General features: G+C 53.5%; 13 protein-coding genes across 13 annotated transcripts; 6 read left to right on the top strand and 7 right to left on the bottom strand.

Annotated features, from left to right (window-relative positions):
- Nucleotides 1-89: 89 nt before the first annotated feature.
- On the bottom strand, nt 90-1,132 carry GUITHDRAFT_151568 (hypothetical protein; the record flags this gene model as incomplete). The annotated part of the gene is made up of 5 exons (XM_005836425.1): nt 1,065-1,132; nt 797-875; nt 546-747; nt 305-491; nt 90-260 (listed from the first exon to the last, which is right to left on the bottom strand). Coding segments are annotated over exons 1-5 (602 nt in total), but the record flags the coding sequence as incomplete, so codon positions are not given.
- An 820-nt stretch (nt 1,133-1,952) lies between these two features.
- Nucleotides 1,953-2,456, top strand: GUITHDRAFT_105025 (hypothetical protein; the record flags this gene model as incomplete). Its single annotated transcript, XM_005836424.1, has 5 exons — nt 1,953-1,999; nt 2,052-2,170; nt 2,218-2,274; nt 2,324-2,382; nt 2,427-2,456. The coding sequence occupies 5 exons, from the start codon at nt 1,953-1,955 to the stop codon at nt 2,454-2,456; spliced, it is 312 nt and encodes a 103-aa protein (XP_005836481.1).
- Nucleotides 2,457-2,840: 384 nt separating this feature from the next.
- On the bottom strand, nt 2,841-3,278 carry GUITHDRAFT_105024 (hypothetical protein; the record flags this gene model as incomplete). Its single annotated transcript, XM_005836423.1, has 1 exon — nt 2,841-3,278. The coding sequence occupies one exon, from the start codon at nt 3,276-3,278 to the stop codon at nt 2,841-2,843; it is 438 nt and encodes a 145-aa protein (XP_005836480.1).
- Nucleotides 3,279-4,940: 1,662 nt separating this feature from the next.
- Nucleotides 4,941-5,396, bottom strand: GUITHDRAFT_105023 (hypothetical protein; the record flags this gene model as incomplete). Its single annotated transcript, XM_005836422.1, has 1 exon — nt 4,941-5,396. One exon carries the CDS (start codon nt 5,394-5,396, stop codon nt 4,941-4,943), a length of 456 nt encoding a protein of 151 aa, XP_005836479.1.
- A 3,641-nt stretch (nt 5,397-9,037) lies between these two features.
- Nucleotides 9,038-9,418, top strand: GUITHDRAFT_105022 (hypothetical protein; the record flags this gene model as incomplete). Its single annotated transcript, XM_005836421.1, has 1 exon — nt 9,038-9,418. The coding sequence occupies one exon, from the start codon at nt 9,038-9,040 to the stop codon at nt 9,416-9,418; it is 381 nt and encodes a 126-aa protein (XP_005836478.1).
- Nucleotides 9,419-10,209: 791 nt separating this feature from the next.
- On the top strand, nt 10,210-11,653 carry GUITHDRAFT_151567 (hypothetical protein; the record flags this gene model as incomplete). Its single annotated transcript, XM_005836420.1, has 10 exons — nt 10,210-10,502; nt 10,549-10,606; nt 10,647-10,695; nt 10,740-10,787; nt 10,841-10,905; nt 11,041-11,112; nt 11,160-11,259; nt 11,304-11,402; nt 11,451-11,537; nt 11,599-11,653. Coding segments are annotated over exons 3-10 (538 nt in total), but the record flags the coding sequence as incomplete, so codon positions are not given.
- Nucleotides 11,654-11,759: 106 nt separating this feature from the next.
- Nucleotides 11,760-13,614, bottom strand: GUITHDRAFT_93434 (hypothetical protein). The gene is made up of 2 exons (XM_005836419.1): nt 12,214-13,614; nt 11,760-12,021 (listed from the first exon to the last, which is right to left on the bottom strand). The coding sequence occupies exons 1-2, from the start codon at nt 13,564-13,566 to the stop codon at nt 11,806-11,808; spliced, it is 1,569 nt and encodes a 522-aa protein (XP_005836476.1). The 5' UTR covers nt 13,567-13,614; the 3' UTR covers nt 11,760-11,805.
- Nucleotides 13,615-14,239: 625 nt separating this feature from the next.
- On the top strand, nt 14,240-15,147 carry GUITHDRAFT_105020 (hypothetical protein; the record flags this gene model as incomplete). Its single annotated transcript, XM_005836418.1, has 4 exons — nt 14,240-14,623; nt 14,669-14,753; nt 14,799-14,920; nt 14,971-15,147. The coding sequence occupies 4 exons, from the start codon at nt 14,240-14,242 to the stop codon at nt 15,145-15,147; spliced, it is 768 nt and encodes a 255-aa protein (XP_005836475.1).
- Nucleotides 15,148-15,544: 397 nt separating this feature from the next.
- On the bottom strand, nt 15,545-16,357 carry GUITHDRAFT_51242 (hypothetical protein; the record flags this gene model as incomplete). The annotated part of the gene is made up of 3 exons (XM_005836417.1): nt 15,545-15,649; nt 15,691-15,825; nt 15,875-16,357. Coding segments are annotated over 3 exons (723 nt in total), but the record flags the coding sequence as incomplete, so codon positions are not given.
- Nucleotides 16,358-16,851: 494 nt separating this feature from the next.
- On the top strand, nt 16,852-19,836 carry GUITHDRAFT_85821 (hypothetical protein). Its single transcript, XM_005836416.1, has 7 exons — nt 16,852-16,900; nt 17,416-17,473; nt 17,573-17,633; nt 17,681-17,728; nt 17,776-17,830; nt 17,882-17,925; nt 17,973-19,836. The coding sequence occupies exons 1-7, from the start codon at nt 16,858-16,860 to the stop codon at nt 19,764-19,766; spliced, it is 2,103 nt and encodes a 700-aa protein (XP_005836473.1). The 5' UTR covers nt 16,852-16,857; the 3' UTR covers nt 19,767-19,836.
- A 231-nt stretch (nt 19,837-20,067) lies between these two features.
- On the bottom strand, nt 20,068-20,886 carry GUITHDRAFT_105017 (hypothetical protein; the record flags this gene model as incomplete). Its single annotated transcript, XM_005836415.1, has 4 exons — nt 20,068-20,096; nt 20,154-20,170; nt 20,221-20,344; nt 20,394-20,886. 4 exons carry the CDS (start codon nt 20,884-20,886, stop codon nt 20,068-20,070), a joined length of 663 nt encoding a protein of 220 aa, XP_005836472.1.
- Nucleotides 20,887-24,146: 3,260 nt separating this feature from the next.
- On the top strand, nt 24,147-25,696 carry GUITHDRAFT_105016 (hypothetical protein; the record flags this gene model as incomplete). Its single annotated transcript, XM_005836414.1, has 10 exons — nt 24,147-24,375; nt 24,436-24,476; nt 24,522-24,611; nt 24,658-24,708; nt 24,833-24,991; nt 25,042-25,130; nt 25,242-25,278; nt 25,323-25,337; nt 25,460-25,542; nt 25,594-25,696. The coding sequence occupies 10 exons, from the start codon at nt 24,147-24,149 to the stop codon at nt 25,694-25,696; spliced, it is 897 nt and encodes a 298-aa protein (XP_005836471.1).
- On the bottom strand, nt 25,694-26,598 carry GUITHDRAFT_151563 (hypothetical protein). The gene is made up of 5 exons (XM_005836413.1): nt 26,503-26,598; nt 26,337-26,453; nt 26,145-26,288; nt 25,961-26,097; nt 25,694-25,909 (listed from the first exon to the last, which is right to left on the bottom strand). The coding sequence occupies exons 1-5, from the start codon at nt 26,560-26,562 to the stop codon at nt 25,804-25,806; spliced, it is 564 nt and encodes a 187-aa protein (XP_005836470.1). The 5' UTR covers nt 26,563-26,598; the 3' UTR covers nt 25,694-25,803.
- Nucleotides 26,599-26,620: the final 22 nt, after the last annotated feature.

Here is a 26,620-nt window from a genome sequence, read left to right as displayed (position 1 = left end):
GGAGCAAACAAGAAGTCAGAGATGGCACAAGAGACTTGGCAAGGTTTGATAAAGAGGAGAAGATAATAAACAAATAGGGAGGAAGAAGAATCTATTGGGGAGAGGGCGGCTTGGAAGGCTTGGACATGCTTTGAATGTACTCGGCGTATCTCAGTTGCTCTGTTCTCCTGATCATCTCAAGGATGTGGTCGGCTCCTCCCGGCATCTTGTTGGTCACGGACTCAAACGAGGCTGCCTCGTGCGAGGAAGGGGCTCCAAACCTCATAAGGCGTCAGCGGCAGCAAGCAGCCTCCCTCCCACTCACAGGATCTGCGACGAGCTCACAGAATCTCCTGAGGTTTCAGCGGGAGCTGCCTCGCTCGTCGTCTGGTTGACATGAGTTGGTACATGAGGGGCGTTGGCGGGGGGAGTTTGAGGAATGCTTGTTTTCTCTGCTGTGGCGTTTGATTGTGCTGGAGGAGCATACGGAGGCCGATACGCATTTTGTATGCCTGATAAGCAAAACTTGCATCAGATTCAACGACATGGCTCTTGATTGTACAAACTTTGATACGCAGCAACCGTGTTGCCCGTGTTTTGCTGCTTTGCCGGAGAAAATGGCATTGAGCCATACATTGGAGGGATGATCTGAACGTTCGACCTTATTTCTGAATGGACCGAGTTGATTTCAAACAAAGTGGTTCTCATCTCATGATGTAGCTCGCTGAACTCTGACAGAGGTCCTTTCTTGGTGTATTCATCCTTTATCTGCATCGCAACAATCCTCAGCTCAGCAAGGCGGCAGAGCATGCATCACCCGTCTCATGGACACCACTCCTCTACCGACAAGACTGCCCAGCCTGCGACACATGATAGGAAGATCTTTCTTGCCAAAGCTAGGAAGCAGTTAGCAAGGAAGTGTGGAAGGAACAAACAAGGTTTGGCATCACAATCAAAAAACGCAACAAACCCTCTTGCTCAAAGAGTAGGAGAAACATCTTAAGACATGTGTTGTTGCAATGAAACAGAGCAAGACTTGTGTCTTTGATCTTCAATCACATCTCATCCAACTTGCTCAAACTTACAGCATTGCTGAGGCCCCGAAGATCACAAAGATCTCGCCCCAACTAAACATGGCGGCACCTGCACTCCGTACTTCGACCTTGTCCGGCCCCCCTCAACATTTGACCTTATCTGAATATCAAGGCACTAAATTCTTATATAGTAGTATACCTTTGTCAATTTGAACTGTCCTTCTTGCTTCCCTTCCCCGAAAAGGAACTGCCTTCCCTGTCCTTCCCTGTCCTTCCCTGCCCTTCCCTTCCCTTCCCGTCCCAACCCCTCCCTCCCTTCCCCATCTCCTCCCGTCCCGTCCCGTCCCGTCCCTTCCCCCAAGCCCCCTCCCCTCCCTTCCCCTCCCTTTCCCATTCCATCCCATCCCATCCTTTCCCTTATCTTCCCTTCTCCACTTCCCTTCCCTTCCCACGTAGCCCATCTCCGCTGTTCTATCTTTGCCCTAAACCTTTTTCGCCCGCCCGTCGCTTTCGTCCCCCCCCATCCTTCCCGCGCTCCCAAGCCCCTCATCATTTTGCCTTTGCCCTCAATCTTACCGCTTGTCCAGATACAGCCACTTCTCCTTTCCTCTCTGCAACTTGAACTTGCGGTTTCCGAATACTCCTGCCCGCCTTGCCCCATCACTTCCCATCACTTCCACGCGTTGGCCCTGGCCTCTCATAGAGCTCTTCTCCTATTGTCACTGATCAAGTGCACTCTTCCCCATCTTGTCGCGCCCTTTTCTGCTTCAATTCCCTCCTCTCCTCCCCTCCTCTTCCCTACCTCACCTTCGCGTCATCATTCAAGCTCCTTCGCAAGGACGCAACAGTCGGACCCTGTAGAACAGCTGACTCGAGTTGTGCAGCATCAATCTTTGAGAGCCATCAGGTTGCCCAAACTTGGCAAGACCCGAAGAAACGATGTCTGGGTATCAGATTGCAGACGATGAAGAGAGCGATTACGTCAGGTAGGAAAAGCATCATCTTGACTTCTCCTTGGCCTGATCCGGTTTCTTACAGAGAAGGGCAATTTTCTGAGAGCAGCTTGAAGGACAAGCTGCTCGAAACGTTTCGCTCCGGCATGGGTAGCCATCCAAAGATCGTTTGCCTGACCATCTTTATCCTCCTAGTACTGATAAGTGAGGCGGCCCAAGAGGGGTTGAACATCTCTGACTCTTGTTTGTAGTCCACTGGTTTCTCGCGATCCTGCCGTCTCTCATCTTCTGGTTGATCCTCTTGTCTGGTCAGTGCGCATGAGCACGTCTTGTCTACTGAGAGCTCCCAATGTCCAGGAGGCTTGCTAGCCCTGAAGTACTCCGCCAACTATCTGCCTGACGTGATTCGCGAGAGAGTAAGACGGCTGCTGAACGAGACTCTTCGCTGATCACCCAGCAGATTCCCTGGATCGCCAACGACGCAACCTAGCCCCCCGATCTCCCCGACGAGCATTCATGTATAAAGTTCGCAATGGTCCTTCCGAGGAAACATTTTTTTAAGTTCGATCATGAAGATGAAGCTTTCACTCTTTCCCATGAGTCTCAGCATTGCAAGTTTCTCGGTACTTCATGCTCTACAGCTCAACCCTCCATGTCGGTCAGGCTCCCCCGCCCTGTGCATCCGAGGCGAGTGCAGTCTGCAGAGACTCTCTACAGGACTACCTCTTTCTCACGTCATACATGGGCGCTTCAAAGGTATGACATGGAGTGATCGGCAAGCCTTGGCTGTACTTTTTCGTAGTGTGTATAACTTACAATTTCTAAGTTTATATCTTACAAATAGACGGCATCGCCTCAGCAATTTCCTCCTTCTCTACGGAACTCCTACTTCAATAGGCCCCTCCTCCTGCATCAAGAACCACTCGATCCATCCCGCCTCCAGCGGACTCTCGTCCTCCTCCCACCCCCAGCCCTCCCCTTCTCTCCTGCTGGGACTCTGCCTTGACCCTTCCTCCGACCCCATCGACATCCCAGCCGATGACGGCGACGGCGACGGCGACGTGCGAGTCCTCGAGTACGGCCACCTGGTGATCCCCGCCCGTCTGCAGACGCTCTTCATGGCGGTGAGAGAGATGCCGAGGATCTTGGCGGCCTCGCTTTCCTTGTAGCAGAAGAGGGCTTGGAGGCGGGCAGGGTCGATTCTGATGCAGTTCTTGCGGATGGCTCGGGGCTTCTTGGCGATGACTTGAGCTGCTGTCTGCACAGGAAGCGACACAGACGAGAGATGATGGGTGGTCTGCACCACAGACATGGCGAGGAAAGGAAGCGAACACGGCCAGGAAAGGGAGGAGAGGCAGGAAGGGAGCGAGGGCTCCACGTAGATCAACTTGGATAGGACAGGAGGGACCGTACTACATCGCGAAGGAGAAAAGAGGAGATACGATCTCAAGGAGTGCGGAGGACGCCCCGTGAGGATATTCCGAGTTCCGGGCCGCACTGCCGTTGACTGTCATCTCCGATCTCAGTGGCATGCGCCTTCCTCCGAGCCCGGAAGGTCACATGGACGGTCCCCTGTGACCGGGCCGGGAGAGTCACGTTTAACTTAACTTTGGCACTGAGTAAACGATCGGAGCGGCCACCGCGACATCGCTGGCATGGCCGCGCGGGGGACTTGTCCTGCGCGCCGTTAAGTGAAGGTATTAGTTAAGTTTGGGGGACAGCAGTCGGCAGGATTAGGTTTGGTTCTCGCTGTCTTTTCTCTTCTCGCCGTTTGGCCTGTGCGACAGTGTCAGGGTCGAGCCTCCTCGACTCTCCTGATTGTCCTCGTACTGCTTTTTAACTAACTTTGAGTAAAGACGATCGGATTGATGATTTTTAACTTGTCGGATGAGACCCCGGTCGGATACGATATGCACTGCAAGTGCCGACGGTGCCCCGCCGGGGCCGGCACCGTGAGCGGCGCGGCCTCGGAGCTTGACTCGGATCCAACTTAGTTAAAGTTCCGCGGGCCGTGATTCAACCGGGACTTCAAATCATTCGGAATACTCGGTGACCGGGCGCAGTAGACCGCGGCCGTCGCACTGCGGCAGTTATGGAATTCCCGGCCGCGCGAATCAGGCTCAAAAACTTGTGATCGGACCATGGCAAGTCCGAGTCAGTGAAACCAAAATTCAATCATGGGCCAGCCTTACAACCCACCGTCACGGTCGTGGCAGTGGGCCATTTCAACCATGGCGACGGAGCACAAGTTTGTTAGACTTGTACTGTGCCAAAGTCACGCAGACATCACTGGTATCGACCTCAGTTGCAACCGTTGAACCGTGACTGAAGCCTGTGACAGTTTTTGCTCACGGCGGGCCGGCGACTAGCGGTCGGACCGTCTGAGTCACTGACCGTGTGCGCCTGATCCGTAACAGCGTCCGATCGCCGTGTTGAACGGTTCAAGCCATGTCACACGAGTCGGGCCGGACGGAGTGCCAGAGTGCCCCGCCGGGTATCCGATCCATGATCAGCCGTGAACGATACCGTAGTACTATCATATAGAATGCGCCGACAGCACTGAGCAACAGGTGGCCGGGCCGGTCTTGTTGCCTTGCCGTGTGCATAGTCACAGCAAGCCCAGCAACTCATCAATCACCGTCACTCAACGCGTCTAAAAACAAAATACATGAGCAAGAAATACAGCTCTGATCCCCATCAGTCATCCAATCAGTCAAGGTGGCTAAAGTTCTCAAGGTTGCTAAAGTTCTCATACACCGCACTTTTGCCGGAAGTTTCTTTGAATCAATCATTTACAAAGATTTCATTAATTAAAGGATAAGAAAGAAAGACCAAGGAATTGGCCGGTTACACTACAAATTGAATCACTCATTGATTCTTGTCGTATTGTCACCAGAATAGAGTGACATTGTTCAAAATCAATTCATATCAATACTATTTTACAACTGTACCATTCACCTTCCACATTGAAGAATTAGAAGACAGTCAAGTCTTCCAAATCGTCTTTTGATTGAATGTACCACTCGATCCATCCCGCCTCCAGCGGACTCTCGTCCTCCTCCCACCCCCAGCCCTCCCCTCCCCCCATGTCCGCCTCCGGGCTCCCGCATACACTAGTCTCGACACTGCTCGACCCTTCCTCCGGCCCCATCGACATCCCAGCCGATGACGGCGACGGCGAAGGAGATGATCCCGACGCTGATGCACTGTCCCCCGCCCCCGCGCGAGTCCTCGAGTACGGCCACCTGGTGATCCCCGCCCGTCTGCAGACGCTCTTCATGGCGGTGAGAGAGATGCCGAGGATCTTGGCGGCCTCGCTTTCCTTGTAGCAGAAGAGGGCTTGGAGGCGGGCAGGGTCGATTCTGATGCAGTTCTTGCGGATGGCTCGGGGCTTCTTGGTGATGACTTGAGCTGCTGTCTGCGCGCTCATGGCTGATTGTAATGTGTGTCTAAAGGATAAGCTTATTGGAGGAGAAGTGAAAGGAGATGATGAAGCAGGGTCGCTTCTAAGTCCTCGTGGTGTCACGATAGGAGGAGCGCAAGGGTGTGCAAGGGGGAGGCGGAGAGCGTTTTAGGTATGAAGGGGGAAGGGAAGGGGGAAGGGGGAAGTCAGCATTATCGTGTGGGGGTGATGGGTCCACGCGCCTGCTTCAGACCCGTGATTTACACTAACATTTCCAGTCAAATCTATGGGTTGGGTACTTCATTGACTGGAACCTTTCTGCTGCAGGGTGGGGTACATGTTGTAAAGATATCCCCTTAGGGTAGGGGTATTTAAGCACCCTATTTCTTCCTGTGCAAAGTACCGGTACAATCTAGTTTGCCTATCAAGAATAGGGACGGGTGGTATGGATACGACTGAAGTTTTTAATTTTAGATTTCTAAAAGTGTTTTTGCATTTAGAGCCCTCGATCCTTTTGTCTTCGAGTCATGACTTCCCCAACCACCCCTCCCTCAGCCTTGAGCTTGTGTACTTTTCACCGGTCCATTGACTGGCTGCCCCCATTAGCCCCATGCCAGCAATCTTTACTAGTCATCACGTATGCCTCGAAGTCGATTCCACCTCCAGTGCCCCGCCGTTCTTATATGTGGAGCCCTAGTACGACCCAAGATAGCAGAATGCATTGCTCTTGAAGGCAATTGACTTTACTTGGTGAAAAGTATTCTTTTGGATCTCTCATTACACCTCTTTGGACAAATCCGGAGATTTGTTGGTCTGAGCAACGTCCGAGATACGTCTATTCGCTCAAACGTTGCAATCTCTTGTATCTCATGAACTACCCCTTGGTATCAAAACTGTAGCTTGGGAGGGTACTCGAAAAATGTTTTAACCAAAAGTTCAATCGTTTTAATTTTGGGGGGTTGGCCCCCTTTCCTTCCGAAGTTCCGGACCCTACCCTACTAGGCTACGACTTTCTGACTGGTACGGCGCTCCGTTTACACACTGCTCCTCTGATCCACCCCACCCTGAATTGATCCGGTTTTTGTTTGTATTTTGCACCCGTGATCGTCAGAATTCGGACACGTCATGCAGTCAATTGAAGTCTTTTGACGGTACGGTACCGATCTTGGATTGCAGTACAGCTACGATCCTTTGAGCTCGCCTACGACTACGCGGTTTTGCTCCTGCGCAGTTTTATTAAGGTTTTAGGCAATTACGACCTCCGCGTAAAGCGGGAGGTTTGGCCGAGACGGATTGGGGTGGGGTGGTCAGACTGGTGAATTCGAAGGGTAGCATGCCGGTGGCGGAGCGGCCGCCTCCGTTTTGAGGAGCTGGGCGAGGCCACATGACCGCAAAGATATATGCCTATGTGGGTACGAAAACAGTTGGGAGCGAGGGGGCGGCAAAATCACACGGGGTCCATTGATATCCGGGGCTCCGGGTCAGCAATCACGATACGAAGTCTGTTGAGTAAAGTTCAGCCGTGACATGTTTGACTGTCTGTCAGTCTGCCTGTCAAATTTGCCGACACCTCCGAACGCTCCGAGAGGCGCATTCAGAGCAGAATCTTTACTACTCATCACAAGTTTGCCCGGCACAAGGGAGGGGGAACGGTCAGGACCTTGTGATTCCAGTTGGGCCTTCTTTACTCAAAGGTAAGTTAAAAATCAGTACGAGGAGAATCAGGAGAATATGAGGAATGAGACGCATACCGGAACGCACCCGCGATGATGGCAGCGAAGGACAGGGAGGCCTTGGGCTGACGAAAGATCTGGACCGGATGCGTTTGCAAGTCGGATCACCTGGGACATCTGGCAAAGTGGCCGAGAGACCATCCAGCGCTACGTTCACTGACTTGAGCTCCCAACATGTAGCTGCTCATTTTCCTCCAAGATGTCGCGAGAACTGGCTTTCAAGGGGAGAGCGGGATCATCTCTCCTTCAAGAAGCTGCCCAATCGAGACATGCTTCGACTCATGAAGTCAGAGACAACACCACTTGTTGGCATGCTCTTCCCATCCATGTTTTCTTGAACAACTTCTTTCAACATAACAACTCCGAGAGGAAAACCAGGCCTTAGCGTACCAAAATGTTAGGAAAACTTCCTACAAGTATCTCGCGATCCAGTGTTGACACACGAAGTGATCCCGTCAAGAAACCAAAGAGCAAGTGTGCGAAAGCAATGCACAGTCCAACGCTGCTTCTTATTTGACGTGAAAATATAAAGGAAAGAAAGCAATCTAAATTCTTAAGAAACTGTTGTATACACAACCTTGCGTAAGACGTTGAGCTCAGATGATCTTAGGATCTCTGTTTATTAAGCACACATCCTATTACCCTACGCTACGTCCAAGGGGCGTCCGGTATGAGTCCAAAATACAACAGAAACGATACTGCCTAGGATGTCTATTCAAGGAAGACCAAAGTCAGTGAACATATCCTATCACTTCAGACTGTTAGGACAATTTCTTTACTCGGAGACTCATTGAGGCTCGGCGCGCCTTCAAAGCCTTCACGTCATCGAGCTTCAAGGCCCTCTAGCAAGTAGAAGCCGAGTCGCAACATGACTGACGATCCCGTCCTATTCCAATTCACCCCCAGGTCAGTAGTGAATGGTCAGCCAGACAGCGTGTGCCGCTCTGCTTGAATGATGCGAAAATATGAGGAAATATGAGGATAGGGTCACCCACCACCGGCATCTTTGAGCAAAGTTTTTGAAGGCGACATACAATCTTGCCATGTCTCATGACCAAAATTACAAGCCTCAGAAATCTAGTTGGGTAAACGATTTTGAAGATTCATGCTTACTTCAGAAATATGACTGTGGCAACAGCTTGAACTGACATCTACATTCTCGTTCGTCCAATCAGGACGGTGAGCATTGACTCATGCCGGCATCTGTTTCCGGAAAATGTCTTCGATTTTCGTTTGGCTGAAACGGCAAGAGGTCGGTAGGGAGAGGGGAGCCGCAAAACGAAAGTGGAGCTTTCTTGTCTTTACACAGAAGTCTGTCAATCAAGATGTTTCAGGTCAGTCATCCGAACAGCTTCACTCTTGGCAAGGCTCAATGAAGGCTTCATAGTATCTACATCTGCCGACCGCTCCCAGGCTTCAGTGTCGCAATGACACAGGCTCCTACAAACTAACAACCAAAGTGGAAGTCAACAATCAGGGACAGCAACACGCTGACTCTGCGGTGGGAATGTCGGGTGATCCAACAATGACAATCATCAACGGGTGACGAGGTCAAGAATGTGGGTCTGTCAAGTACTGCCGCAAGTTGTGTCAGTCTCGTCGTCTTGCTCGACAAGACAAGTCCGCGATCGGACTCCGAGGCTCACTTCTCGAGATATGATTCCCTTCGTCACTACCAAACGTTTTACTCACATTCTCGTACTACTGCGATATTGTTTCTCTGGTAACTAAAACTCCTCGTACTGATGATGTTTGGCTCTCTGCGACCTCAAAAACCCACACCAGTCTCATGGCACCCCCACCTCTGCTTTTCACAGTTTTACCACCCACCCTCTACTTCATACTCCCGGCAGTCGGATCCTTTGCGACTGCTCGACTCTATAACAGGACGGAGAGACATCCAGTCGCAGACGCACGAGCACCTGCCGACCAGCCATGAGCGCGCAGACAGCAGCTCAAGTCATCGCCAAGAAGCCCCGAGCCATCCGCAAGAACTGCATCAGAATCGACCCTGCCCGCCTCCAAGCCCTCTTCTGCTACAAGGAAAGCGAGGCCGCCAAGATCCTCGGCATCTCTCTCACCGCCATGAAGAGCGTCTGCAGACGGGCGGGGATCACCAGGTGGCCGTACTCGAGGACTCGCACGTCTCCGTCGCCGTCGCCGTCATCGGCTGGGATGTCGATGGGGTCGGAGGAAGGGTCCAGGCAGAGTCCCAGCAGGAGAGAAGGGGAGGGCTGGGGGTGGGAGGACGACGAGAGTCCGCTGGAGGCGGGATGGATCGAGTGGTTCATGACCCACCACCAGGGGGGAGCTTAGTCCAACTGTTTGTGTATGGAGGAGCTCAAGAATCTTGGAGGAGAACTTCTCCGATTGCTATTTGTTTCACTGTGTTTTAGTCATGCTGATTACCTTTTTTGCTATGCTATTGTGTCTAGGTATTGATCCTTAATGTTTTGATTGCTCAGAGCGCTTTTTACTGTATGAAAATACAATTTGCAGCCACTAGCTCTCAACATCGTCTGATGAAAGCTTTGTTCATTAAATCGTCATCGACCATATGAGATTGGATCCTGCATATCAAACCAAATCATCGTCCTTCCTATAATTACTGACAAGGTCAGGGAGCTCGACAAGTGTTATGTTCCTTGTTAAATGAACACCTTCAGTGGGTGAGAAAGATATGAGAAATTCTTGTTGTAACGTTTCATATCAGCCATCCATTCTGAGACTCAGCGGCCTTCTGACCTGGCATACTCGCCTAGTAGCAATTTGTCCTGCCGTCCAAGAGTCGAGACTAGTATTATCTGTCTGTGATGCTCTCTCACAAACCGGTGGCAACAGGCTTGGACAGCCTCCGTTTGTTCTCAGCTGCAGGGCCAGTCACCGACCTGCTGCATCCGACTGATGTCCGATCTCACGGCGTCTCAGCCTGATGGGGGGCTCGGACCGTGACGGTGTGACTGAGCCTTGAATCTGTTTACTCACTGAGGCACAGGATGAGAATCTTGTCGGCCCGGCGATTCCGAAGTTCGGGCCGGCCGGCGGCCCGGCCGCGCCCGGTGGCTGGCAGGCCGCCCGCACTGATCGGACCGTACTACCTCAGGGCTACGACGGTAGGCCATGACGGTAGGCCCGACTCGGCAACTAGAGCACTGAGTGAGAGCGAGGAAGACTGCTGAGAGTGCGGGAGAAGAGAAGGGAACGATCGGAGAGCAGGATAGAAGATGCTAGAAAGAAATGAGAGGCGACTCGGATGTCAGAATGAACTCTGACAGAAAAAAGAAAACATGCTGAGTAGAAGTAAATTCTGAGAAGAAGACGAAGAAGAGACAAAAGAGGAGCAGGTGTGTTGTCACTTTCAACAAGTTGGCTCCCGCACTTAGTGACAGGTTCTCTCAAGGTAAATCTTGTTTCGGACGACAGAAGGCTAATGTTTCCTTCGTTAGGCCACCATCTCTTGAGGTTGATACATCGAGTCCTGAGGTTTTGCTTCAGAAATCAGAGGTTGAGACAGCGGAATTGACAACAACTTACTTCAGCACAGCTCAAATGTCAAAGATGTCCAGACGGCTGGCGGGGTTGCTGACCCTATTGTAAGAGCTCATGTCACACCATAACAGCTGACAAGCTCGCCTAGGGAGTACCTCAAGTGGAAGCTACAGTTTCCCTTTCGGCCTTGTGAGATGTACATGCGATCTGCTTGAGGAAGCATTCCTTTACTCACTTGCAACGGGGAAGGCAATGGCTGCATACCCTCTTGAGCCTCAAGTTTGCCTTGTATGCTCTGTTCTACGATGGGATAGGTACACGCATGCTCAACCCAGCATGCGGCGTACCATAGCAGTTGCTGTAGCTTTCACCTGCTCCTCCTCCTCCCCCCCCTCTTGCTGTTTCAGCGGGATTCTTTGCCTCTATAACAGTTTGATTTGTCTTGCTAGTGTATGGAGCAACCACTGCCTTGTGGTGTCTGTTGGTAGCAAAAGGCTTAGAGGGCGTCGGGAGAGCTAGAGGTACTTCCTTGCTCTAGTCCTCCTTCGCCTCAAACGTCACGTGGCAGTTGGAACATGGTCAAATGCATACTTCCTTCATCGGCTCAGCTTCACCATGGCATCGCTCTCGATGCAGAGCAGCTTGCTTGAACAAGTTCCGCAGCACAGGTACCAATTGCGATCTTGTCAAGCTTGTAACTCCAGCGCCGCAGCTTTTGGATCATGTACACTCTCTTTCTCTTGCTGCTTGCTTCGTTGGGGATGATGCTGCCCTACATGAGCATAATTACATACTACTCCTCCATCATCATGTAAGAAAGAGATGGCGGTTTCTTGCTCCTTTGACCGCAGCTCAACAGTTGGGAGCTTGCCGTGCTACCCTGTGTACAAGTGGTCTACGGAGACCTGTTCTTTTCTCTCTCTCCTCTCTCCTCGAACTTTCACTGGTAAGCGTTCATCTGAGTTCGCATCCTCGCTCTTCTTTAAGTGACTCCATCGCTCACTCAGGCCCTGGAGCATAGCCTTCCTGCTGTCGCTGACCGTCAGCTCCATCGACCCGTTCACTCTCAGACGGCGATCAGAGGACCTGAGGTTGAACGGAAGCCTCAGAGTCCCTTGGGACCCGGTCTTCTACTAGTCTTGCTCATCATCGCGAGCTTGCACAACAGTCCTAAAAGCTACTCGTTTATTCTTGCACATGCTCCTCCCCTCCTCTCATGCCGTCGCCTTCATCTTGGAATCCCTCAGGCTCACCAGCGACTCGGTAGCCTTGATGACTTCTTCGGCACACAAGAGGCCGCTCTTGGTTGCGCCCTCCATGGAGTCGATGTAGTCTTGGTACGTGTAGCTCCCGGAGAGGAAGAAGTTGGGGATCACAGTATTCTGAGCCGGTCGAAACTTGTCCATGCCGGGAGCCTCGCGGTAGAGCGACTGCAAGTGAAATGAGAGAGAGCAGGAGGAGGAGGAGGAGGAGGAGGAGGAGGAGGAGGAGGAGGAGGAGGAGGGGACAAGGAGAAAGAGGAGTGCAGGAGGAAGAAGAGAGCAGGAAGGAGAGAGGGGGAGGGGGAGGAGGAGGAGGGACGAAGAAGGAGGTGGTTTGAGTTTCAAGGGAAGGGGATTAACCTCTCGGAGCTTCACCACGTTGCTCCAGGTGCACTTGAGTCCCTGCTCACGCGCCGAGGGGAAGAGCTTGTACGCCTGCTCGCAGGTGATGCGAGCGACCTCCTCAGGGGGCATGCTCATGAAGCGATCAGCAGGAGTGAGGACGCACTGGAGAAGAGAGCCCTCTCCTTCCTTGTAGTATTCGGCAGGGGAGGTAAGGGCAAGATCAGCGAAGCAGGAGAACTCGACGTCGGCACTGTAGAGCAGATTGTCGATGCCCGGTGCCTTCCCATCGGAGAGGTCCTCGTTGATCTTCTTCATCGCCTCCTTGTCCTGCATCTCAGTGATCCAGCCGTCAAATCGCAGCTGAACGGTGGCGACTGGAACTCCCTCCAGTTTGTAGATCCTGTCGAACATGTCGTGCTTGCGGAAGCTCTCGGGAAGAAGCTTCTTGATCCCCGGCACGTCCTGCGCGCACACAACAACGTCGAAGTTCTTCTTGACAGGCTCCCCGCCATCCAGCGCCACCTCGATCCCCTTGACAAACGTCGGCTTTCCCTGCGCGTCAACCTCGTGCATAATGTCCTCTACGCGAGAGTTGAGGTTGAACTTCACTCCCCTCTCCTTGAGGTAGTCCACGATGGGCCCGCTGATGAACGTGTTGGGCGAGCCCTCGCACATGCGCAGCACGGAGGCTTCGGACCGGACGGCGAAGAGCTGGAAGATGGTGAGCATGCAGCGAGCGGAGATGTTGTCACAGTCGATGAAGCCGAGCGCGTACGCGATCGGGTCCCACATCCTCTTGATGCTCCCGCGCGACCCCCCAAGCCGGAGGAACCACTCGGAGAAGGAGATGTCGTCCAGTGATCGCACCATGTCCATCCCGCCATCGAAGTCGACCAGCGCCCGCACGATCGGCGACGTGCCCAGCCTGACCGCGTTCATGAGCTTGTCGTAGAGGCCGAGCTGCTCGGTGGTAGCGAAGGCCTTGAGCCCATTGAAGGGAGCGCCGATGCCTCCCATACGGAAGTCGAGCTCTCCCGTCCATCCTCCCTCGTTGACGAAGATGTGTCGATGCTCCTTGAGGCGCAGCGACTTGTCAAACGTGCCCACGCGCTGGAGGATACCAAACAAGTTGTAGTAGCAGCCGAAGAACACGTGGAGCCCCATCTCGATGTGGTTCCCGTCCTTGTCCACCCAGCTCCCTACCTTCCCTCCAACGAAGTTACGAGCCTCGAAGATCTCGACCTCGTGCCCGGCATCCACCAGATCCATCGCTGTGACCATCCCGGCAAGACCGGAGCCGACTATCCCGATCTTAAGCTTCTTCTCCTCGGGGAAACGGACTGAAGGTCCCTGAAACGCCTTCTGCATGAGACGATCGTTGAGGAGTCCAGAGGTGTCGCTTCCCAGCACTGAATCTCCGACCTTGCGCTCTCCTACCACCCCAACTTTGTTCTGTGCACGGAGGGCAATGGCACCACGCTTGCTCACTACAGGAGCTCTGCTCCTTCCAGCCCCGGCCGAGACGGAGATCGAGCGAGGAGAGGTGAGGAAGGAGGAGCCTGCCAGAGGAGAGCTCGGCATGAAGCCATAGCTCGGCACTGTCAGCGCGCATGCCGCTACTGCTGCTACCGCCGCCTTCAGCATGGTGGGGGCCGCTTCCCTTTAGACCCTCTACCCTACCCTTTACCCCCACCCCCCCAATCCCTATGGATATGACCCCCATCCCCGCACATGCCATAGGACGATTGGCCCGATTGCTGGTCCGACACTGGAATGAGAGCAGGGCAAGGAAGAGAGGGGAAGGGGGAGAGGAGGGGAGAGGAAGGGAGGAGGAAACATCAATCAGCGACGAAGAAAACAAGGACATAACATCTTTCAACAAGGCCTGAGAGTGGATGTAAGGCTCACTTCATGATTGAAACCAAGACCTTCCCAACACAGAGGCGTGTGTGAGATGTCAGAATCTGAGCCACTTGCTGTAAACCAAACCGAAGAAGAGCTTGAGGGGGTCGTTGTTTCGCTTCGAAAGTCGAGCAGGAAAATGTGTTTTGCAACCTTATGCTCGAAATCTCTACAAGTGACATCAAGGGAACGTACAGAAGACTTCGGAGAAAAGGAAAGCCTTGACGGCAAGTGTCAGCTGTTGCTGTATCATGACGAAGGATGGAAGCAGATGGTGCAAGGAGACTTCTCCCTGTGCTGTGGAGCTGTTGTTCACTGCAGCGGGGTCTTTGAATCTCAGGAGCAGGACAGGATGAAAAAGGAGCCAAGGCTACGAAGCATGCTCGTACGTCGGCTGAGAGTTGTGGATTCTCCACACAGAGAGATGAGCGAGAGCGGGGGGGTGCGGCAGCATCCTCTGGTGGAGAGGATAGCTCGTGAAGGGCACGTGCGCTCTTGTGATGTTCAGCCTCTCTGCAAGCAGGTACCTCCTGCGCTTGTTCCGTCTCATGTCTGAGATGCTCGCAAGTGGTGGAGGGGAGCGTGTAAGGACGACGGCACGTGCTCGAGGAGACATTTCTTCCTTGATGAAGCCGAGCAGGGCAAGTACGACGGTGAGTGCTGGACTCCTGTAGCAGCAGCGAGTAACAGGCTGGCAGCATTGAAGAACAAGTCTGAGAGCATGAGGACAATAGAGAGTTTGATCAATGCCGACGATCCTTTCCTTCACGCTGACAAGGCGTCCCGATCCAAGTCTGACGCTCTCTTCGTGGATTGGCTGGTAGAGCATGTGGATGGAGTTCCGCTGTGTGGGTGCTGACGACGGAGCAGGTGGGCACGTTCGGAGAGGAGGAGCTGAGGAGAGGAGTGGTGGATGTGGCAGGGGGGAAGGGAGAGCTCAGCTTCTTTCTGCTGCATCGCCATGGCGTTGGAAGTTGTATCGTTGACCCCCGGCCTGTTCGTCTTACCAAAAGTGAGATGGGGGCGAATTGTGTGCGATTGATATGATGATTGAGATGATGAGGATTATAGAGGAGGAGGAGGAGGAGGAGGAGGAGGAGGAGGAGGAGGAGGAGGAGGAGGAGGAGGAGGAGGAGGAGGAGGAGGAGGAGGAGGAGGAGGAGGAGGAGGAGGAGGAGGAGGAGGAGGAGGAGGAGGAGGAGGAGTCGAGGAGAGGTGGTGGTGGAGGAGGAGGAGGAGGAGGTGGTGGTGGTGGTGGAGGAGGAGGAGGAGGAGAAGGAGGAGGAGGAGGAAGTCACCTTCCTTCCTTCTGATTGCTGCCTTCTGAGGTATTCGAGGGTGGAGTGAATGCCTTTGAACAGAGCCTGAGAAATCCACGAGTTATCAGATTCACTGTCAAGCTCAAGTCAAAGTCTTCCTTTGTCATTCCCTCTGACAGGTTTGCGTTCCTTGCAAGGCCAAGAACTTGAAGGCTCGTCAGCTCGCCGATCTCAGGGGGCACGGACGACAGCTGATTGCCGCAAACGTCCAGGGCCTCCAGGTTGGTGGCCTGCAAGTCACTTGAGGCAAGACGAGACGATGATCGGGTACCTTGAGCCAGCAGTTGGAGGGGAGGGAAGTCAACAGGTTGTCCGATAGATGCAGCTCCGTCAGCTCAGGGAGGAGGACGATGTCTCTCTTGAGCTGTGAGATACGATTGCCGTTCGCCCTGAGGAACTTCAGGTCCTGCGGTGATGACGCGTCATCCCCCTAGCGCAAGAGGCAGACTGACCACCTGCATGAACGCGAGGGTGAGAGGTAGCTGGTCGAGGCGGTTCGAAGACAGGGAGAGGTCAGACATGCTGGTAAGGCAAGCGAGAGACTCGTCAGGGAGGGAGGGGAGGAGGTTCCTCGACACGTCAAGGATTCTCAGCTCGTCCAGCTGAGATATCGAGCTGGGAATGCTCGTCAACCTGTTCATGGAGGCGTCAAGCCGCGTCAGGCTGCGCAGGTTCCCCAGCTCGGGGGGCAGCAGGGAGATCTGGTTGCTGTTGATCCTGAGGTCTTCGAGAGCGATGCAGTTGCAGACTTCAGGAGGGAGAGAGACGATGAAGTTGTGATCCAAGAACAGTGACTTGAGAGTTCTCTCGCACGTGAGCACCAGCACGTTGGGGATCACAGTCAGTTTGTTCCTCGACAAGTCCATCAGAGACAACTGCGAGATCTCGAACGCCATTGGCGGTACGCTCGTCAGCCCGCATGCTCGTAGCCTCAGCTGACCATTGCGAACCTGCAGCCTTGCCTCGAGGGCTGTTTCCTGATTGAGAAAGTTGAAGAAGGCGCTCATGGTCTGATCACCAAAGGCAAGCTTGAGGTTTCACAGGGGTATGTGAACGCGCGATGCTGGTCCTTCAACATGCCTGACAGGGGGGGACTTGGGCTGTATTCGTTCAAGTCCTTGAGGTATCAACATCCATCCTCTCTTCCTTGCTCGTCCTCGTGCTCGTCCTCGTCCCCTGCTCCTTGCTTCCATCATGGCATCACCGGCAACGGACCAACATGACGGTTATGCGAGTAACGCTCTTTCATCATTACCCCCTTTTTTTCCAAAAACATTTAGGGGTAGGGTGATCCTTTTCCCCAACAGGACGTACCCGTACTCTGACAATTGTCTCGGTGAGGTGGTAGGGGGTGGTTCAATATTCATTGTAGGGGTGTTTGCCTAGCAAATGAAGGGGGTGGGGTCGGGTGGGGTGGGCGTGCGTGGCATAGGCGGCCATGGAGAAGCAAGAAATGCTGTTCGCGAAGCTGAAGGAACTCGGTGAGGAGGAGGAGGAGGAGGAGGAGGAGGAGGAGGAGGAGGAGGAGGAGGAGGATCATATCGAAGAGTAGGAGGAGAGAAGAGGACGGTAGGAGGAGATGTTTCTGAGAGAACCATCATGCTGTCGTTGAGTCAAGGGAAAATATGAAAGAGATTACGTGGGGCTAGGTAGACAACAGATACTGCTCTGTGACGAGAAGTGCTCTATACAACAGTGCGCAACTGATTGTGTGAGGAATGATATTTTTCACTTGTCTTTTATGAAACGTCATCGTGAACAGAAAGTAGATTGATCGCAGATTGTTTCTGAAGAAGAGACGTGCATTTGAGTTGTGACTTTGGAAAAACGAGCAGTACCTGTAGGTGTTGTTAATACACCATGCGTGTCGATGTTTATGGCCAGAGAAATTTTGTGAAATATTAGAATGAAATATCTTAGTCTTGCCGTTTTGGCAGCAATAACAATCGTTTTCTGATCACGAGAAACAACTTTTTGACGGTGGTGGCCTCCTCAGGCATTCCTACAGTGACCAAAGAACACAAGCAATGCTTTACAGCAGAAGATGTTGAGAGGTACTTCTTCTCTCTGCCTCTTCTCCTCATCGTCTCCTCTCCTCTTCTCCTCTTCTCTTCTCCTCTCTGATCCCCTGCGACGTTCTGACGTCGTGATAGTGTTGCTGAAGAGTGCGGACTTCAGCCGGCCTCTGGACGCTGCAAGAACATGTTCCTCAAGGTGAGAAACAACTTTTGCTGTGCTTCATGGAGAGTGAGCTTGAGTAGAGCAAGAAAGGAGATCTGTTCTGCTTCACCACTCAATCGGCATCCAAGGTGAGCAGCGGGTCGGAGTTGTTTGTTGGTGATAACAGTACGATCAGATCGACATGAAGCTCTTGTCCAAGAAGCTCGGAGCTCCCGAGTGCCGTTTTGCTGGTCTGTTTCGGAGTCTACGTATGTAAGTGATCTGATGAGAGATGGCGGCAGGCGACGAGTACTTGGCGAGTGTCCTCCAAGTTATCAAGGGCTCGGTGAGCCTGGCGGGTCGTGCGATAGGGAGACTGAAGGTGTTTGACAGGTCACGCCCTTTGCAGCGATCAACGACACAGAGAACAAGTGCACGTTTGCGATCGACAAGGATCTCATGAAGGAGCAGACACTGTGGCTACATCCCCTCCACAACGATAAGAGCACCTCCATCTCCGCCGACAACCTTGTCAAGTTCCTTGAAGCCGTTGGCCACCCTCCCAAGATCCTTGACTTCAGCGATGCTGAAGCCTCGTCGTCGGATGCAGCGGCGAAGCCGAAGCAGGCGGGAGGAGCGGACAAGAAGGCTGCCAAGGGTGAGGGCCAGAAGGATGTTCAGAAGGAGACCCTCCTGTCCATCACTGCCAAGAAGGAGGAGGACTTTGCCAACTGGTACTCGGAGGTGATCACAAGGAGTGACATGATCGACTACTACGACATCTCCGGCTGCTACATCCTGAAGCCCTGGTCCTTCTCCATCTGGGAGCAGATCCAGACCTTTCTCGACGGGGAGATCAAGAAGCTGGGCGTGCAGGGCTGCTATTTCCCCATGTTCGTTTCTCAGAAGGCTCTAGAGGCCGAGAAGGATCACATCGAGGGGTTCTCCCCCGAGGTCGCCTGGGTCACCAAGTCAGGTCAGTCCGAGCTGGAGAATCCTATCGCCGTCCGCCCCACTTCTGAGACCATCATGTACCCTGCCTTTGCCAAGTGGATCCGGTCGCATCGTGACCTGCCCCTGAAGCTCAACCAGTGGTGCAACGTCGTGCGCTGGGAGTTCAAGAACCCCACCCCCTTCATCCGCACCCGCGAGTTCCTCTGGCAGGAGGGTCACACCGCTCACTCGTCCCTCGAGTCCGCAGCGACGGAGGTGCTGGACATCCTCGACCTCTACCGCCGCGTGTACGAGGAGCTGCTGGCTGTTCCTGTGGTGAAGGGGAAAAAGACAGAGACAGAGAAGTTTGCGGGAGGTTTCTACACCACCACCGTCGAGGCCTTCATCCCCGCCACTGCCCGTGGTATCCAGGGGGCCACGTCGCACAACCTCGGGCAGAACTTCGGGAAGATGTTCAAGATCGAGTACGAGGACGAGAAGGGCTCCAAGCAGATCCCCTGGCAGAACTCGTGGGGCATGACGACCCGCACAATCGGTGTGATGGTGATGATCCATGCCGACAACCAAGGCCTCGTCCTCCCTCCCCGCGTCGCTCCCGTCCAGGTCATCGTCATCCCCGTCGTCTACAAGGACTCGGCGGCTGAGCTGAACAGCAAGGCGGAGGAGCTGGTGGAGTCGCTGAGAGCCGCCGGCATCCGCGTGGACATCGACACGCGCTCCAACTACACGGCGGGATGGAAGTACAACCACTGGGAGCAGAAGGGAGTTCCCATCCGCCTCGAGCTGGGCCCCAAGGACCTCGAGAAGAAGCAGGTGAGGATGGTCCGCCGCCTTGACAACAGCAAGGAGGATGTGCCGCTGTCTGTCATCGTCCCCAAGCTCAAGCTCGAGCTCGAGCTGATTCAGCACAAGATGCTCCAGCGAGCCAAGGACGAGCACAGCACGCGCACTCGCACGGTGATGAAGTGGGAGGAGTTCGTGCCAGCTCTCGACGCGGGATGCATGGCACTTACTCCGTTCTGCGACGAGGCTGAGTGGGAGGAGACGGCCAAGAAGCGATCCAAGGAGGAGAAGCTCTCGGCGGGAGAGACGGAGGATGAGAGGACGGCTGTCAGCGCCGCTGCCAAGACCCTCTGCATCCCCTTCGACCAGCCTGACCTCCCTGCAGGGACCCCCTGCTTCATCTCTGGCAAGCCAGCTAAGTGCTGGGTGCTGTGGGGCAGGACGTACTAGAGGAGAGCAAGAGAGTAGCGGTCCTTTGTCTTGCAAGCGATGTGAGTTTGTTGTAAACAAGCATTCAAGCATCTCGCTGTACTATGTCGACCCCTCAACCTTCACGATCGGGATTACCCGATTTAGAATCGAGTGCTGTGGGTCGAGCTCTTTGCCATCCATCTTCTTCCTGTCCGCGCAGAGCTCGGAAAATATTTTGGAGCGCTCGGGGAACAGTCCGCACGCTCTGCCCTGCTGGTCTTAGACCTTGTCTTGGCCGGTGAGCATCTAAGGTTCGAAGGTACTGTAAGAAGACTAAGTCTCATGTCACAAGAGGTTTCATCAGCGTTTCTGAACATCTCAGCGTCGATACAACAACTTGCCGTCTGATGCAGAGACTGCTATTACCAATAGGCATGAAGAGCCTTGAGTGTAAGAGTCTCAGACATGAGGCAGGGCCAATCTGTTTGCAAACCTTGGGCAATGCTGACTAGTTTCATTCATCATCCTGTCAAGAGCACACATCTCATCTCCTTGTAGTCTAACAAGCTGCATCTTGTCTATGCCACCTCCCGCTTGATGAACACCGGAGCCTCCACCTGATCGAACAGCGGGATCATTCCATTGCGGGTTGCTGTCATGTTCGACCGGGTGAAGTTGAGGGAAGTGTGCTGTTGCGCCCCTCCATCATGATGGATATGAAAATGATACTTCCTCTCGGAGTGGGAAAGAAACTCGTCGGGCTGTTTCGTCCATTGCTCGTAGCGATCAATGAAGAAGCCACAGCTGACAGCTCTGTCTCCTTCCTGATGGTGATCTTGTTCGTGATGGTGGTGATGGTGAAGATGGTGTGGGTGATGATGATGGTGTTGATCTTGCTGATCGTGTTGGTGGTGATTTTGGTGATGGTGGTGATCATGTTGGCCGTGGTTATGGTGTTGACGGTGATGTTCATGTTGGCATTGGTGTTGATCTTGATGGTGTTTGTCGTGATCTTGGTGTCGATGTTTATTTTGTCGATGTTCATCTTGGAGACGATTTTGATGGTGATCTTGATGACGATGATCTTGATGGTGATGATGTCCGTGGTTATGGTGCTGTTTGTCGGGTTCTGAACTGTCCTGGTTGTAACGACCAACATGTTCATCCTCCATGGCGCATGATCCGATCAAACGACACATGACTTTCTCAGCAAATGTGACGGTATCAGGGCGACCTGAGATGAGGGAGAAGGAGTTTGGGTCTGGATGCTCCATAGCGGGAAGATTGGTGACTTCTTGGAATGCAACACGACCAGGGTCGTATGACAGAGGTATGATCAGGAGGGGGGGGGGGGGGGAGGAAACGAGAGACAAAAAAAGCTGAGGGGCCCGTGGGGGAAAAGGGGGGATGGAAGATAGTGGCCGATGGGAGGCCTCCTCGGTCTCTGCCGCTTGAGGAGGAGGAGGTTGAGGAGGGGAGGGAGGAAGAGTCGAGGATGACTCGGAGGGGCCGTTATGGTACCACAATGGTACAATAAGTACCATCATTAGTACCACGTTATTAGTACCATTAGCCCCGACAGGTATCAGCTGACTTCAATAGCTCAGACTTAAGTCAACTTCTAAGTGACTCCTCAGTCCTCTGCTTTCTGACTGAGTCAGTCACGCCAAGTTCCCATCTGACCCTCAGCCGGCCCGCCGGGCGATTATGACCGGCCGGGCAGTGGCCGCTCTTCAGTCCGGGCAGCCGACATGCGGTCACTGTCCGATACCACGTCACGCATACCTGAACGCACTCGGTACCGTCACGCATACCGTACATGAACGCACCCGCGATGATGGCAGCGAAGAACAGGGAGGCCTTGGGCTGACGAAAGATCTGGACCGGATGCGTTTGCAAGTCGGATCACCTGAGACGTCTGGCAAAGTGGCCGAGAGACCATCCAGCGCTGCCGTTTCCTTCAACGGTTCGCCGAGCGATCCGCCAGCCACCACAGAAAGTTCACAGCATCTGATCCTTCGCCCTGGTCTGGGCCTCACTCATGCCGTACCATGACAGTCTCTCTTTACTGGCCTCCCAGTGCTGGATGATGCGGTACGGTTGCACTAAAACACCGTGAAAACGTTCCTGAGATTCTCACACGGCGATCGGCAGCGATCCGACGGGAGTGGAAGATCTTTTTCGGCCGGAGCTCATCGAAGGCTGAGGGTCCCCTGGAGGGACCGTCGGACCGTCTGGTCGGCCTCAGGGACTGACGCGCGGCCGGGAGTGACGGCGGTGGCAATGAGTGAACCGTTTCAGGTATCAGTTGTCGGAGTTTGCGAGACACAAGCAGAGTCGGCCCGGAGGATTCGGAATGCTGTCTGATCCCCCAGCGATGGGCAGGTGAAGAGCTTTGAGTCTGAGAGTATATTGTTTATCGGGAATCTGTGCGACTCTAGTTTCACCATCTTGTGAAGAGCACAAACATCTGATGTCTGTCGTTGAAGGATCCGGCGACCCAGTTGTAATTGCATCCGGTCCAGGGTCTTCAGTCAGCTCAACTTGACTCCCTGCTGTCCTTGAAAGTTGCGGCCATCGGCGGCGTTCCAGTATGCGGAATCCGAGTCTTACATAAGAGCTTGAAGAGAACCGAAGGCCAGAAGAAGACTCGCTGAAACCTCAAAAGGTGCCTGCAACGGCACTGCAGGTCTGCAGCCTGGATGAGCTGTGAGTTGATAGATAAGCGTATCATCAGATTTATCGGGTTGAAAGGTGTGTCTTCCAATCAACAATAGAATGCTTTGAAGCAGACTCCTGCACTTCAATCGTATTAAACATAATCATATATGATATTAAAAGCAACCAAGATCTCATGCACAACCATGTTGAGTTGCAGTTTATTACTTAGCATACATACATTGTGTGGGTGGACAGCAAGATTTGAAGTCACAAGATCCACCCCGTTTGAAAATTTAGAGCAAATTTTGATTCTCCCTTATGCTTGAAGTTGCCATTGCAGTCGATAGATGCCTCGAGCAGCGTATGCGAAGCAAGATAGACCTGGTGACTTCCCTTCATGTGCAGGTTTCCCTCTCGGTCTATCGACGCACAAAGCGCGTTCCTGATCTTGAACCGCTTCAAGTCCTCTATCAGGTTGATCCCGTCACTTTGGCTGCATTTGATGCACTCTGTGCATGACACGCTGAGAAGATTGTTTTGTTGACAGCCTGAAGCTCTTCGACGGAACTCACCCTTCATGTGTGAGCATCTCTCCTTTCGAATCCAGTATCCCATGCTCATTCGTCTTACTAGAATGGGATCTGAGCTCATTCTTTCCAGTGGCTCCTGTATGTGCGGCTGTGGTGTGCTTGTCAAGGTCATCTGTTGCACCCGCCTCCTTGTAAGTAGGAAGATGTAGGACAGTGAAGGACCTTGTGCTGGCAACTCGGAGAGGGTAGAAGAAGCTGTTCAAGTAGGGGAGAGCAGGAGCGCAATGCAGGAGGAGGAAGGAGAACTGAAGAACACAGGGAGTAGGGGAGACAGGATGTTATGGGCCGCGATATTGGCTAGAGGAGCAAAGATCGACGTCAGCATGAGATAGAACACACCGAATTCATTCTTTTTCGTTTGATCCACATGACTTTACTACAGTAATTCCGACCAGTCAAACAATTCGATCCTCATAGGCGGAAAGGGTAGGGTCATTACAAAACAAACCACCGGGTAGTCCTGTGAGGGGTGGGGCCGGTGAGGGTGGGTCACGAGGTCACCACAGTCACGGCTTCTTCGGTCCCACCCTTCCCAACAAGTATAGTTAACACACGTACTTGCGTTTACTCAAAGTTAAGTTAAAAATCAGTACGTGCAAGTTGCGAGTCGACAGGCGGGCCCGCCTTGGGCTCGATCCGCCCCCTCCCTGCTCTTGCTCCTGGGGCTCCCGCAAGCCTTCTGCTACCTGCTGCCCTCCATCCTATCCTTCCCAGCTGCCTATAGTCACCCCGTTGCTCCTTCCTCCCTTCCCTCCTGTACAGTGTCTCGTTCTGCCTGCTTTCCCTTATCCAGCCCTCTCGTGCTCCTTTTCCCAGCCATCACCTGACCCATCCCTTCAAGAATTCCCGTTCTTGCCCTCGTTCTCACCTTCAGCATATTCCTCCCCTCCCCTCTCCACTCTACCAAAACCACTTTGTTTTTCTGTAAGAAAGGCAAGGGATCGTCTTTCTGAGCTCTCGAGTCTTCTAAGCGCTGAGCATTGCGGCACCCTTGTTATCGACCCTATCTGCTATATTTACCATGCGCGATCTCCGAGTTCGAAGCAGAAATCGACGACATTTGTGCAGCTTCCTCTTCCTCCTCCTCTTCATGAATACCCAAGGTTTCCTTGTCACCCCAGCGGTCATCGGCAGACGTTGCAGGAGACCTCAAGGAGACAGGCGGGACATGCATCACTACAAGGGAAAGAGCCGAGAGTCGGATCCTGCCCCTCTTGAGGAGGGCGAGGCTGAGAGGATACGGTCACCTGTGAATGGCAAGTTGATCAAAGTTGGCGGCCCATCGTTTCGCAAGTTGGTAGACATGGGATACACGTATAAGGAAGGGAAGCTGACGAAGAGCGGAGCAGTACGTCGAGAAGCAACTACGGATCCTGTGGTGGCTGAGAAGGGAGCAGGTACGCGTGAAATACCTGGACTGACTGGAGGATATGCCTGATATGCTCCCGGCACGCTAGTAGGTTCCAAGGGTTGGAGGCTCTTGCATGAAGATGATGATGTGAGTATCAGCGTTCCCGTGCGCATGGAATGATATGGCGTGCAGATCCTGGTGGTTGACAAAGCTGAAGGAGTCCTGACGGTGCCCGGGGTGAGGCAAGAGAACAAAGACAGTCTGCTGACGCGCCTGGAGATGGTCGAGGAGAGGCCCGCGTCGTCAGAGCTCTTACTTCCTTCCACAGGCCTACCCCGGTGTCACGTGCGTCCACCGGCTAGACAGGGACACGTCGGGGGTTCTCGTGTTTGCAAGGCACAAAGAGAGTCATCGGAGACTGTACTTGCTCTAGTCGTTGCCTCCCCTCCCTTGCCTTCCTCCACCTCCTCTGGCGGGCGGTTGAGTTGGGTTGTGCGACTCAGCAAGCTCTGCTGATCCTGGTTCTCGGCAGATCCAGGTCGTTCGAGGACAAGCTGGTGACTAAGTTGTACATTGCCATGGTGGAAGGCGTCGTCCCTGCCCCCGTCAGCCCGTCCGACTTGGAGCCGACATGGGGAACTATAGACTATCCTATAGGGAAGGTGAGGAGAAAATAGTGGCTCTGGCAGCTCACTGATCTGAAAATTGTTAGGACGAGGCCTCCCAGATAGACAACAAGTGCTGGGTGAGGAGGATGAAAGTTGACTTCGAGCATGGAAGACCCTGCTTGTCTAGATACAGGTCTTGCTCCTTGCTCCGTCCCCTCCTCACTCAGGCTCCCTCCCACTGCCCCCTTCCAGCTTTCACACACTTGCTTGCCATCCTTCGCTGCCCGTCTGATGTTATTCAAAGGGTCCTGGAGGTCTTGTCAGACCCTCCTCGCACGCTGGTACACACAGAAAGGCAGAGGATGAGGTTTTGAGCTATTTCCAGGTGCTTCTGTTCCCGGTAACGGGCAGGTCGCACCAGCTGCGGGTACACATGAAGGAGTTGGGACATCCTATCCTTGGAGACGAGATCTACGTTGATCCTCCTCCCCCTCCTCTTGTTGTGTTGATTTCATCGGGCAGGGGTCCCAGAGGGTCGTCGACATGTCCGAGACAGCTGGCGCAGGAAAGCGTCTGCTGCTGCACGCTTTTCAGATTTGCTTCAGGTCAGCAAGTCCCCTGCTCCCCAGAGAGGCTGGTTGACACTCTGGTGTCAGGCATCCAAGTACTGACCAGGAGCTGACGTTCCATGCACCATGTCCTTTCGTCCCTGAGATCCAACAACCGTTTGCCATGCCCAGCAAGTCCGTCACTACATGACTGCGACATCCGACCTTTATTGTCACAAACTCAAAAAAATTAGAGGTGCACCGTCAAAAAAAAGGTGAACAGGAACCCGAAGTTCTCCCCATGGTGCTTGTGGCAACTTAAGACTCACCATACTGGTGACTCTGCTGCCCTGGCTGCGCAGGACAAGCTCGCTCTTCCCAACCTCCTTCTTCGCCACACGGAATTTCGTTCGATGGCTCTCCACTGCGCGCAAGGCAGTCAAGGGTGAGCAGGCAGGCAGGCAGTAGCAGCAACCTTGAGCACTCCATGTTCGCTTCTGGCATCTCGTCTCCCATGGAGAAGTCCTCCACGGCTCCAGCAACAGTCGGCCCGTGGGTCTGCCCATGAATCAGCGCCGCGGGTTGATCCAGCATCTGGTCTGTTTGCGCAGTCTGCCAAAGTTCCTTCAGAAACATTGAAATGAAGTTGCCAAGTTTACCGGGTCAACAAAGGAGCCGTCATGGTCTTCATCAGCAGTCCCCACTGGCGTTGTGAGCCTTGGAGCAGCTGCTGGAGCCTCTAACAGCGAAGAGATGATACCATGCTCCGCATCGTAGCGCTCTTTCCATTGTTTGGCATCATCCTGTCACACAGATTTCAGCAAACCGTCGCCCAACAACTTCATCTCAACATGAAGGCACTGCAGGGTCATGTCGTTGGAGAGCTGCTGGTTTTCTCGTGGTTTGACTTCATCGGTTCTGACTCCGTCTGCGAAGGATACGAACCCTCTTATCGGTTTCCCGTCAACCTACCGAGCAAAATCAGCAACATGCGATGAACGAATCGCAGCATGCTACCCATTCTCCCTCCCATCTTGTTCCTTCCGACCAGGTGTACACGCCATAGCCGTTCTTCATGTTGTTGCGGTATTCTCCTTCATATCTCCTCCCATCAGCAAAGGTGTAGACGCCTGCA

This window comes from Guillardia theta (assembly GCF_000315625.1).
Source record: "Guillardia theta CCMP2712 unplaced genomic scaffold GUITHscaffold_18, whole genome shotgun sequence".
In the NCBI taxonomy this organism is placed as follows: Eukaryota; class Cryptophyceae; order Pyrenomonadales; family Geminigeraceae; genus Guillardia; species Guillardia theta.
The sequence above is the reverse complement of the archived record's forward strand: the minus strand, read 5'-3'. Positions and strand labels throughout refer to the sequence as shown.

Bases quoted from the DNA above. Each gene is read 5' to 3' on its own strand.
- GUITHDRAFT_93434 (XM_005836419.1), bottom strand. From the start codon at position 13,566: ATGCAGAAGGCGTTTCAGGGACCTTCAGTCCGTTTCCCCGAGGAGAAG. The intron at 12,022-12,213 runs GTTAATCCCCTT...TTTCACTTGCAG, and splicing joins ACGTGGTGAAGCTCCGAGAG to TCGCTCTACCGCGAGGCTCC.
- GUITHDRAFT_85821 (XM_005836416.1), top strand. From the start codon at position 16,858: ATGGAGAAGCAAGAAATGCTGTTCGCGAAGCTGAAGGAACTCG. The intron at 16,901-17,415 runs GTGAGGAGGAGG...TGGCCTCCTCAG, and splicing joins CGCGAAGCTGAAGGAACTCG to GCATTCCTACAGTGACCAAA. The intron at 17,831-17,881 runs GTCTGTTTCGGA...AGATGGCGGCAG, and splicing joins TCCCGAGTGCCGTTTTGCTG to GCGACGAGTACTTGGCGAGT.
- GUITHDRAFT_151563 (XM_005836413.1), bottom strand. From the start codon at position 26,562: ATGAAGAACGGCTATGGCGTGTACACCTGGTCGGAAGGAACAAGATGG. The intron at 26,454-26,502 runs GTAGCATGCTGC...TTTGCTCGGTAG, and splicing joins CAAGATGGGAGGGAGAATGG to GTTGACGGGAAACCGATAAG. The intron at 26,098-26,144 runs GTAAACTTGGCA...GAACTTTGGCAG, and splicing joins ACGGCTCCTTTGTTGACCCG to ACTGCGCAAACAGACCAGAT.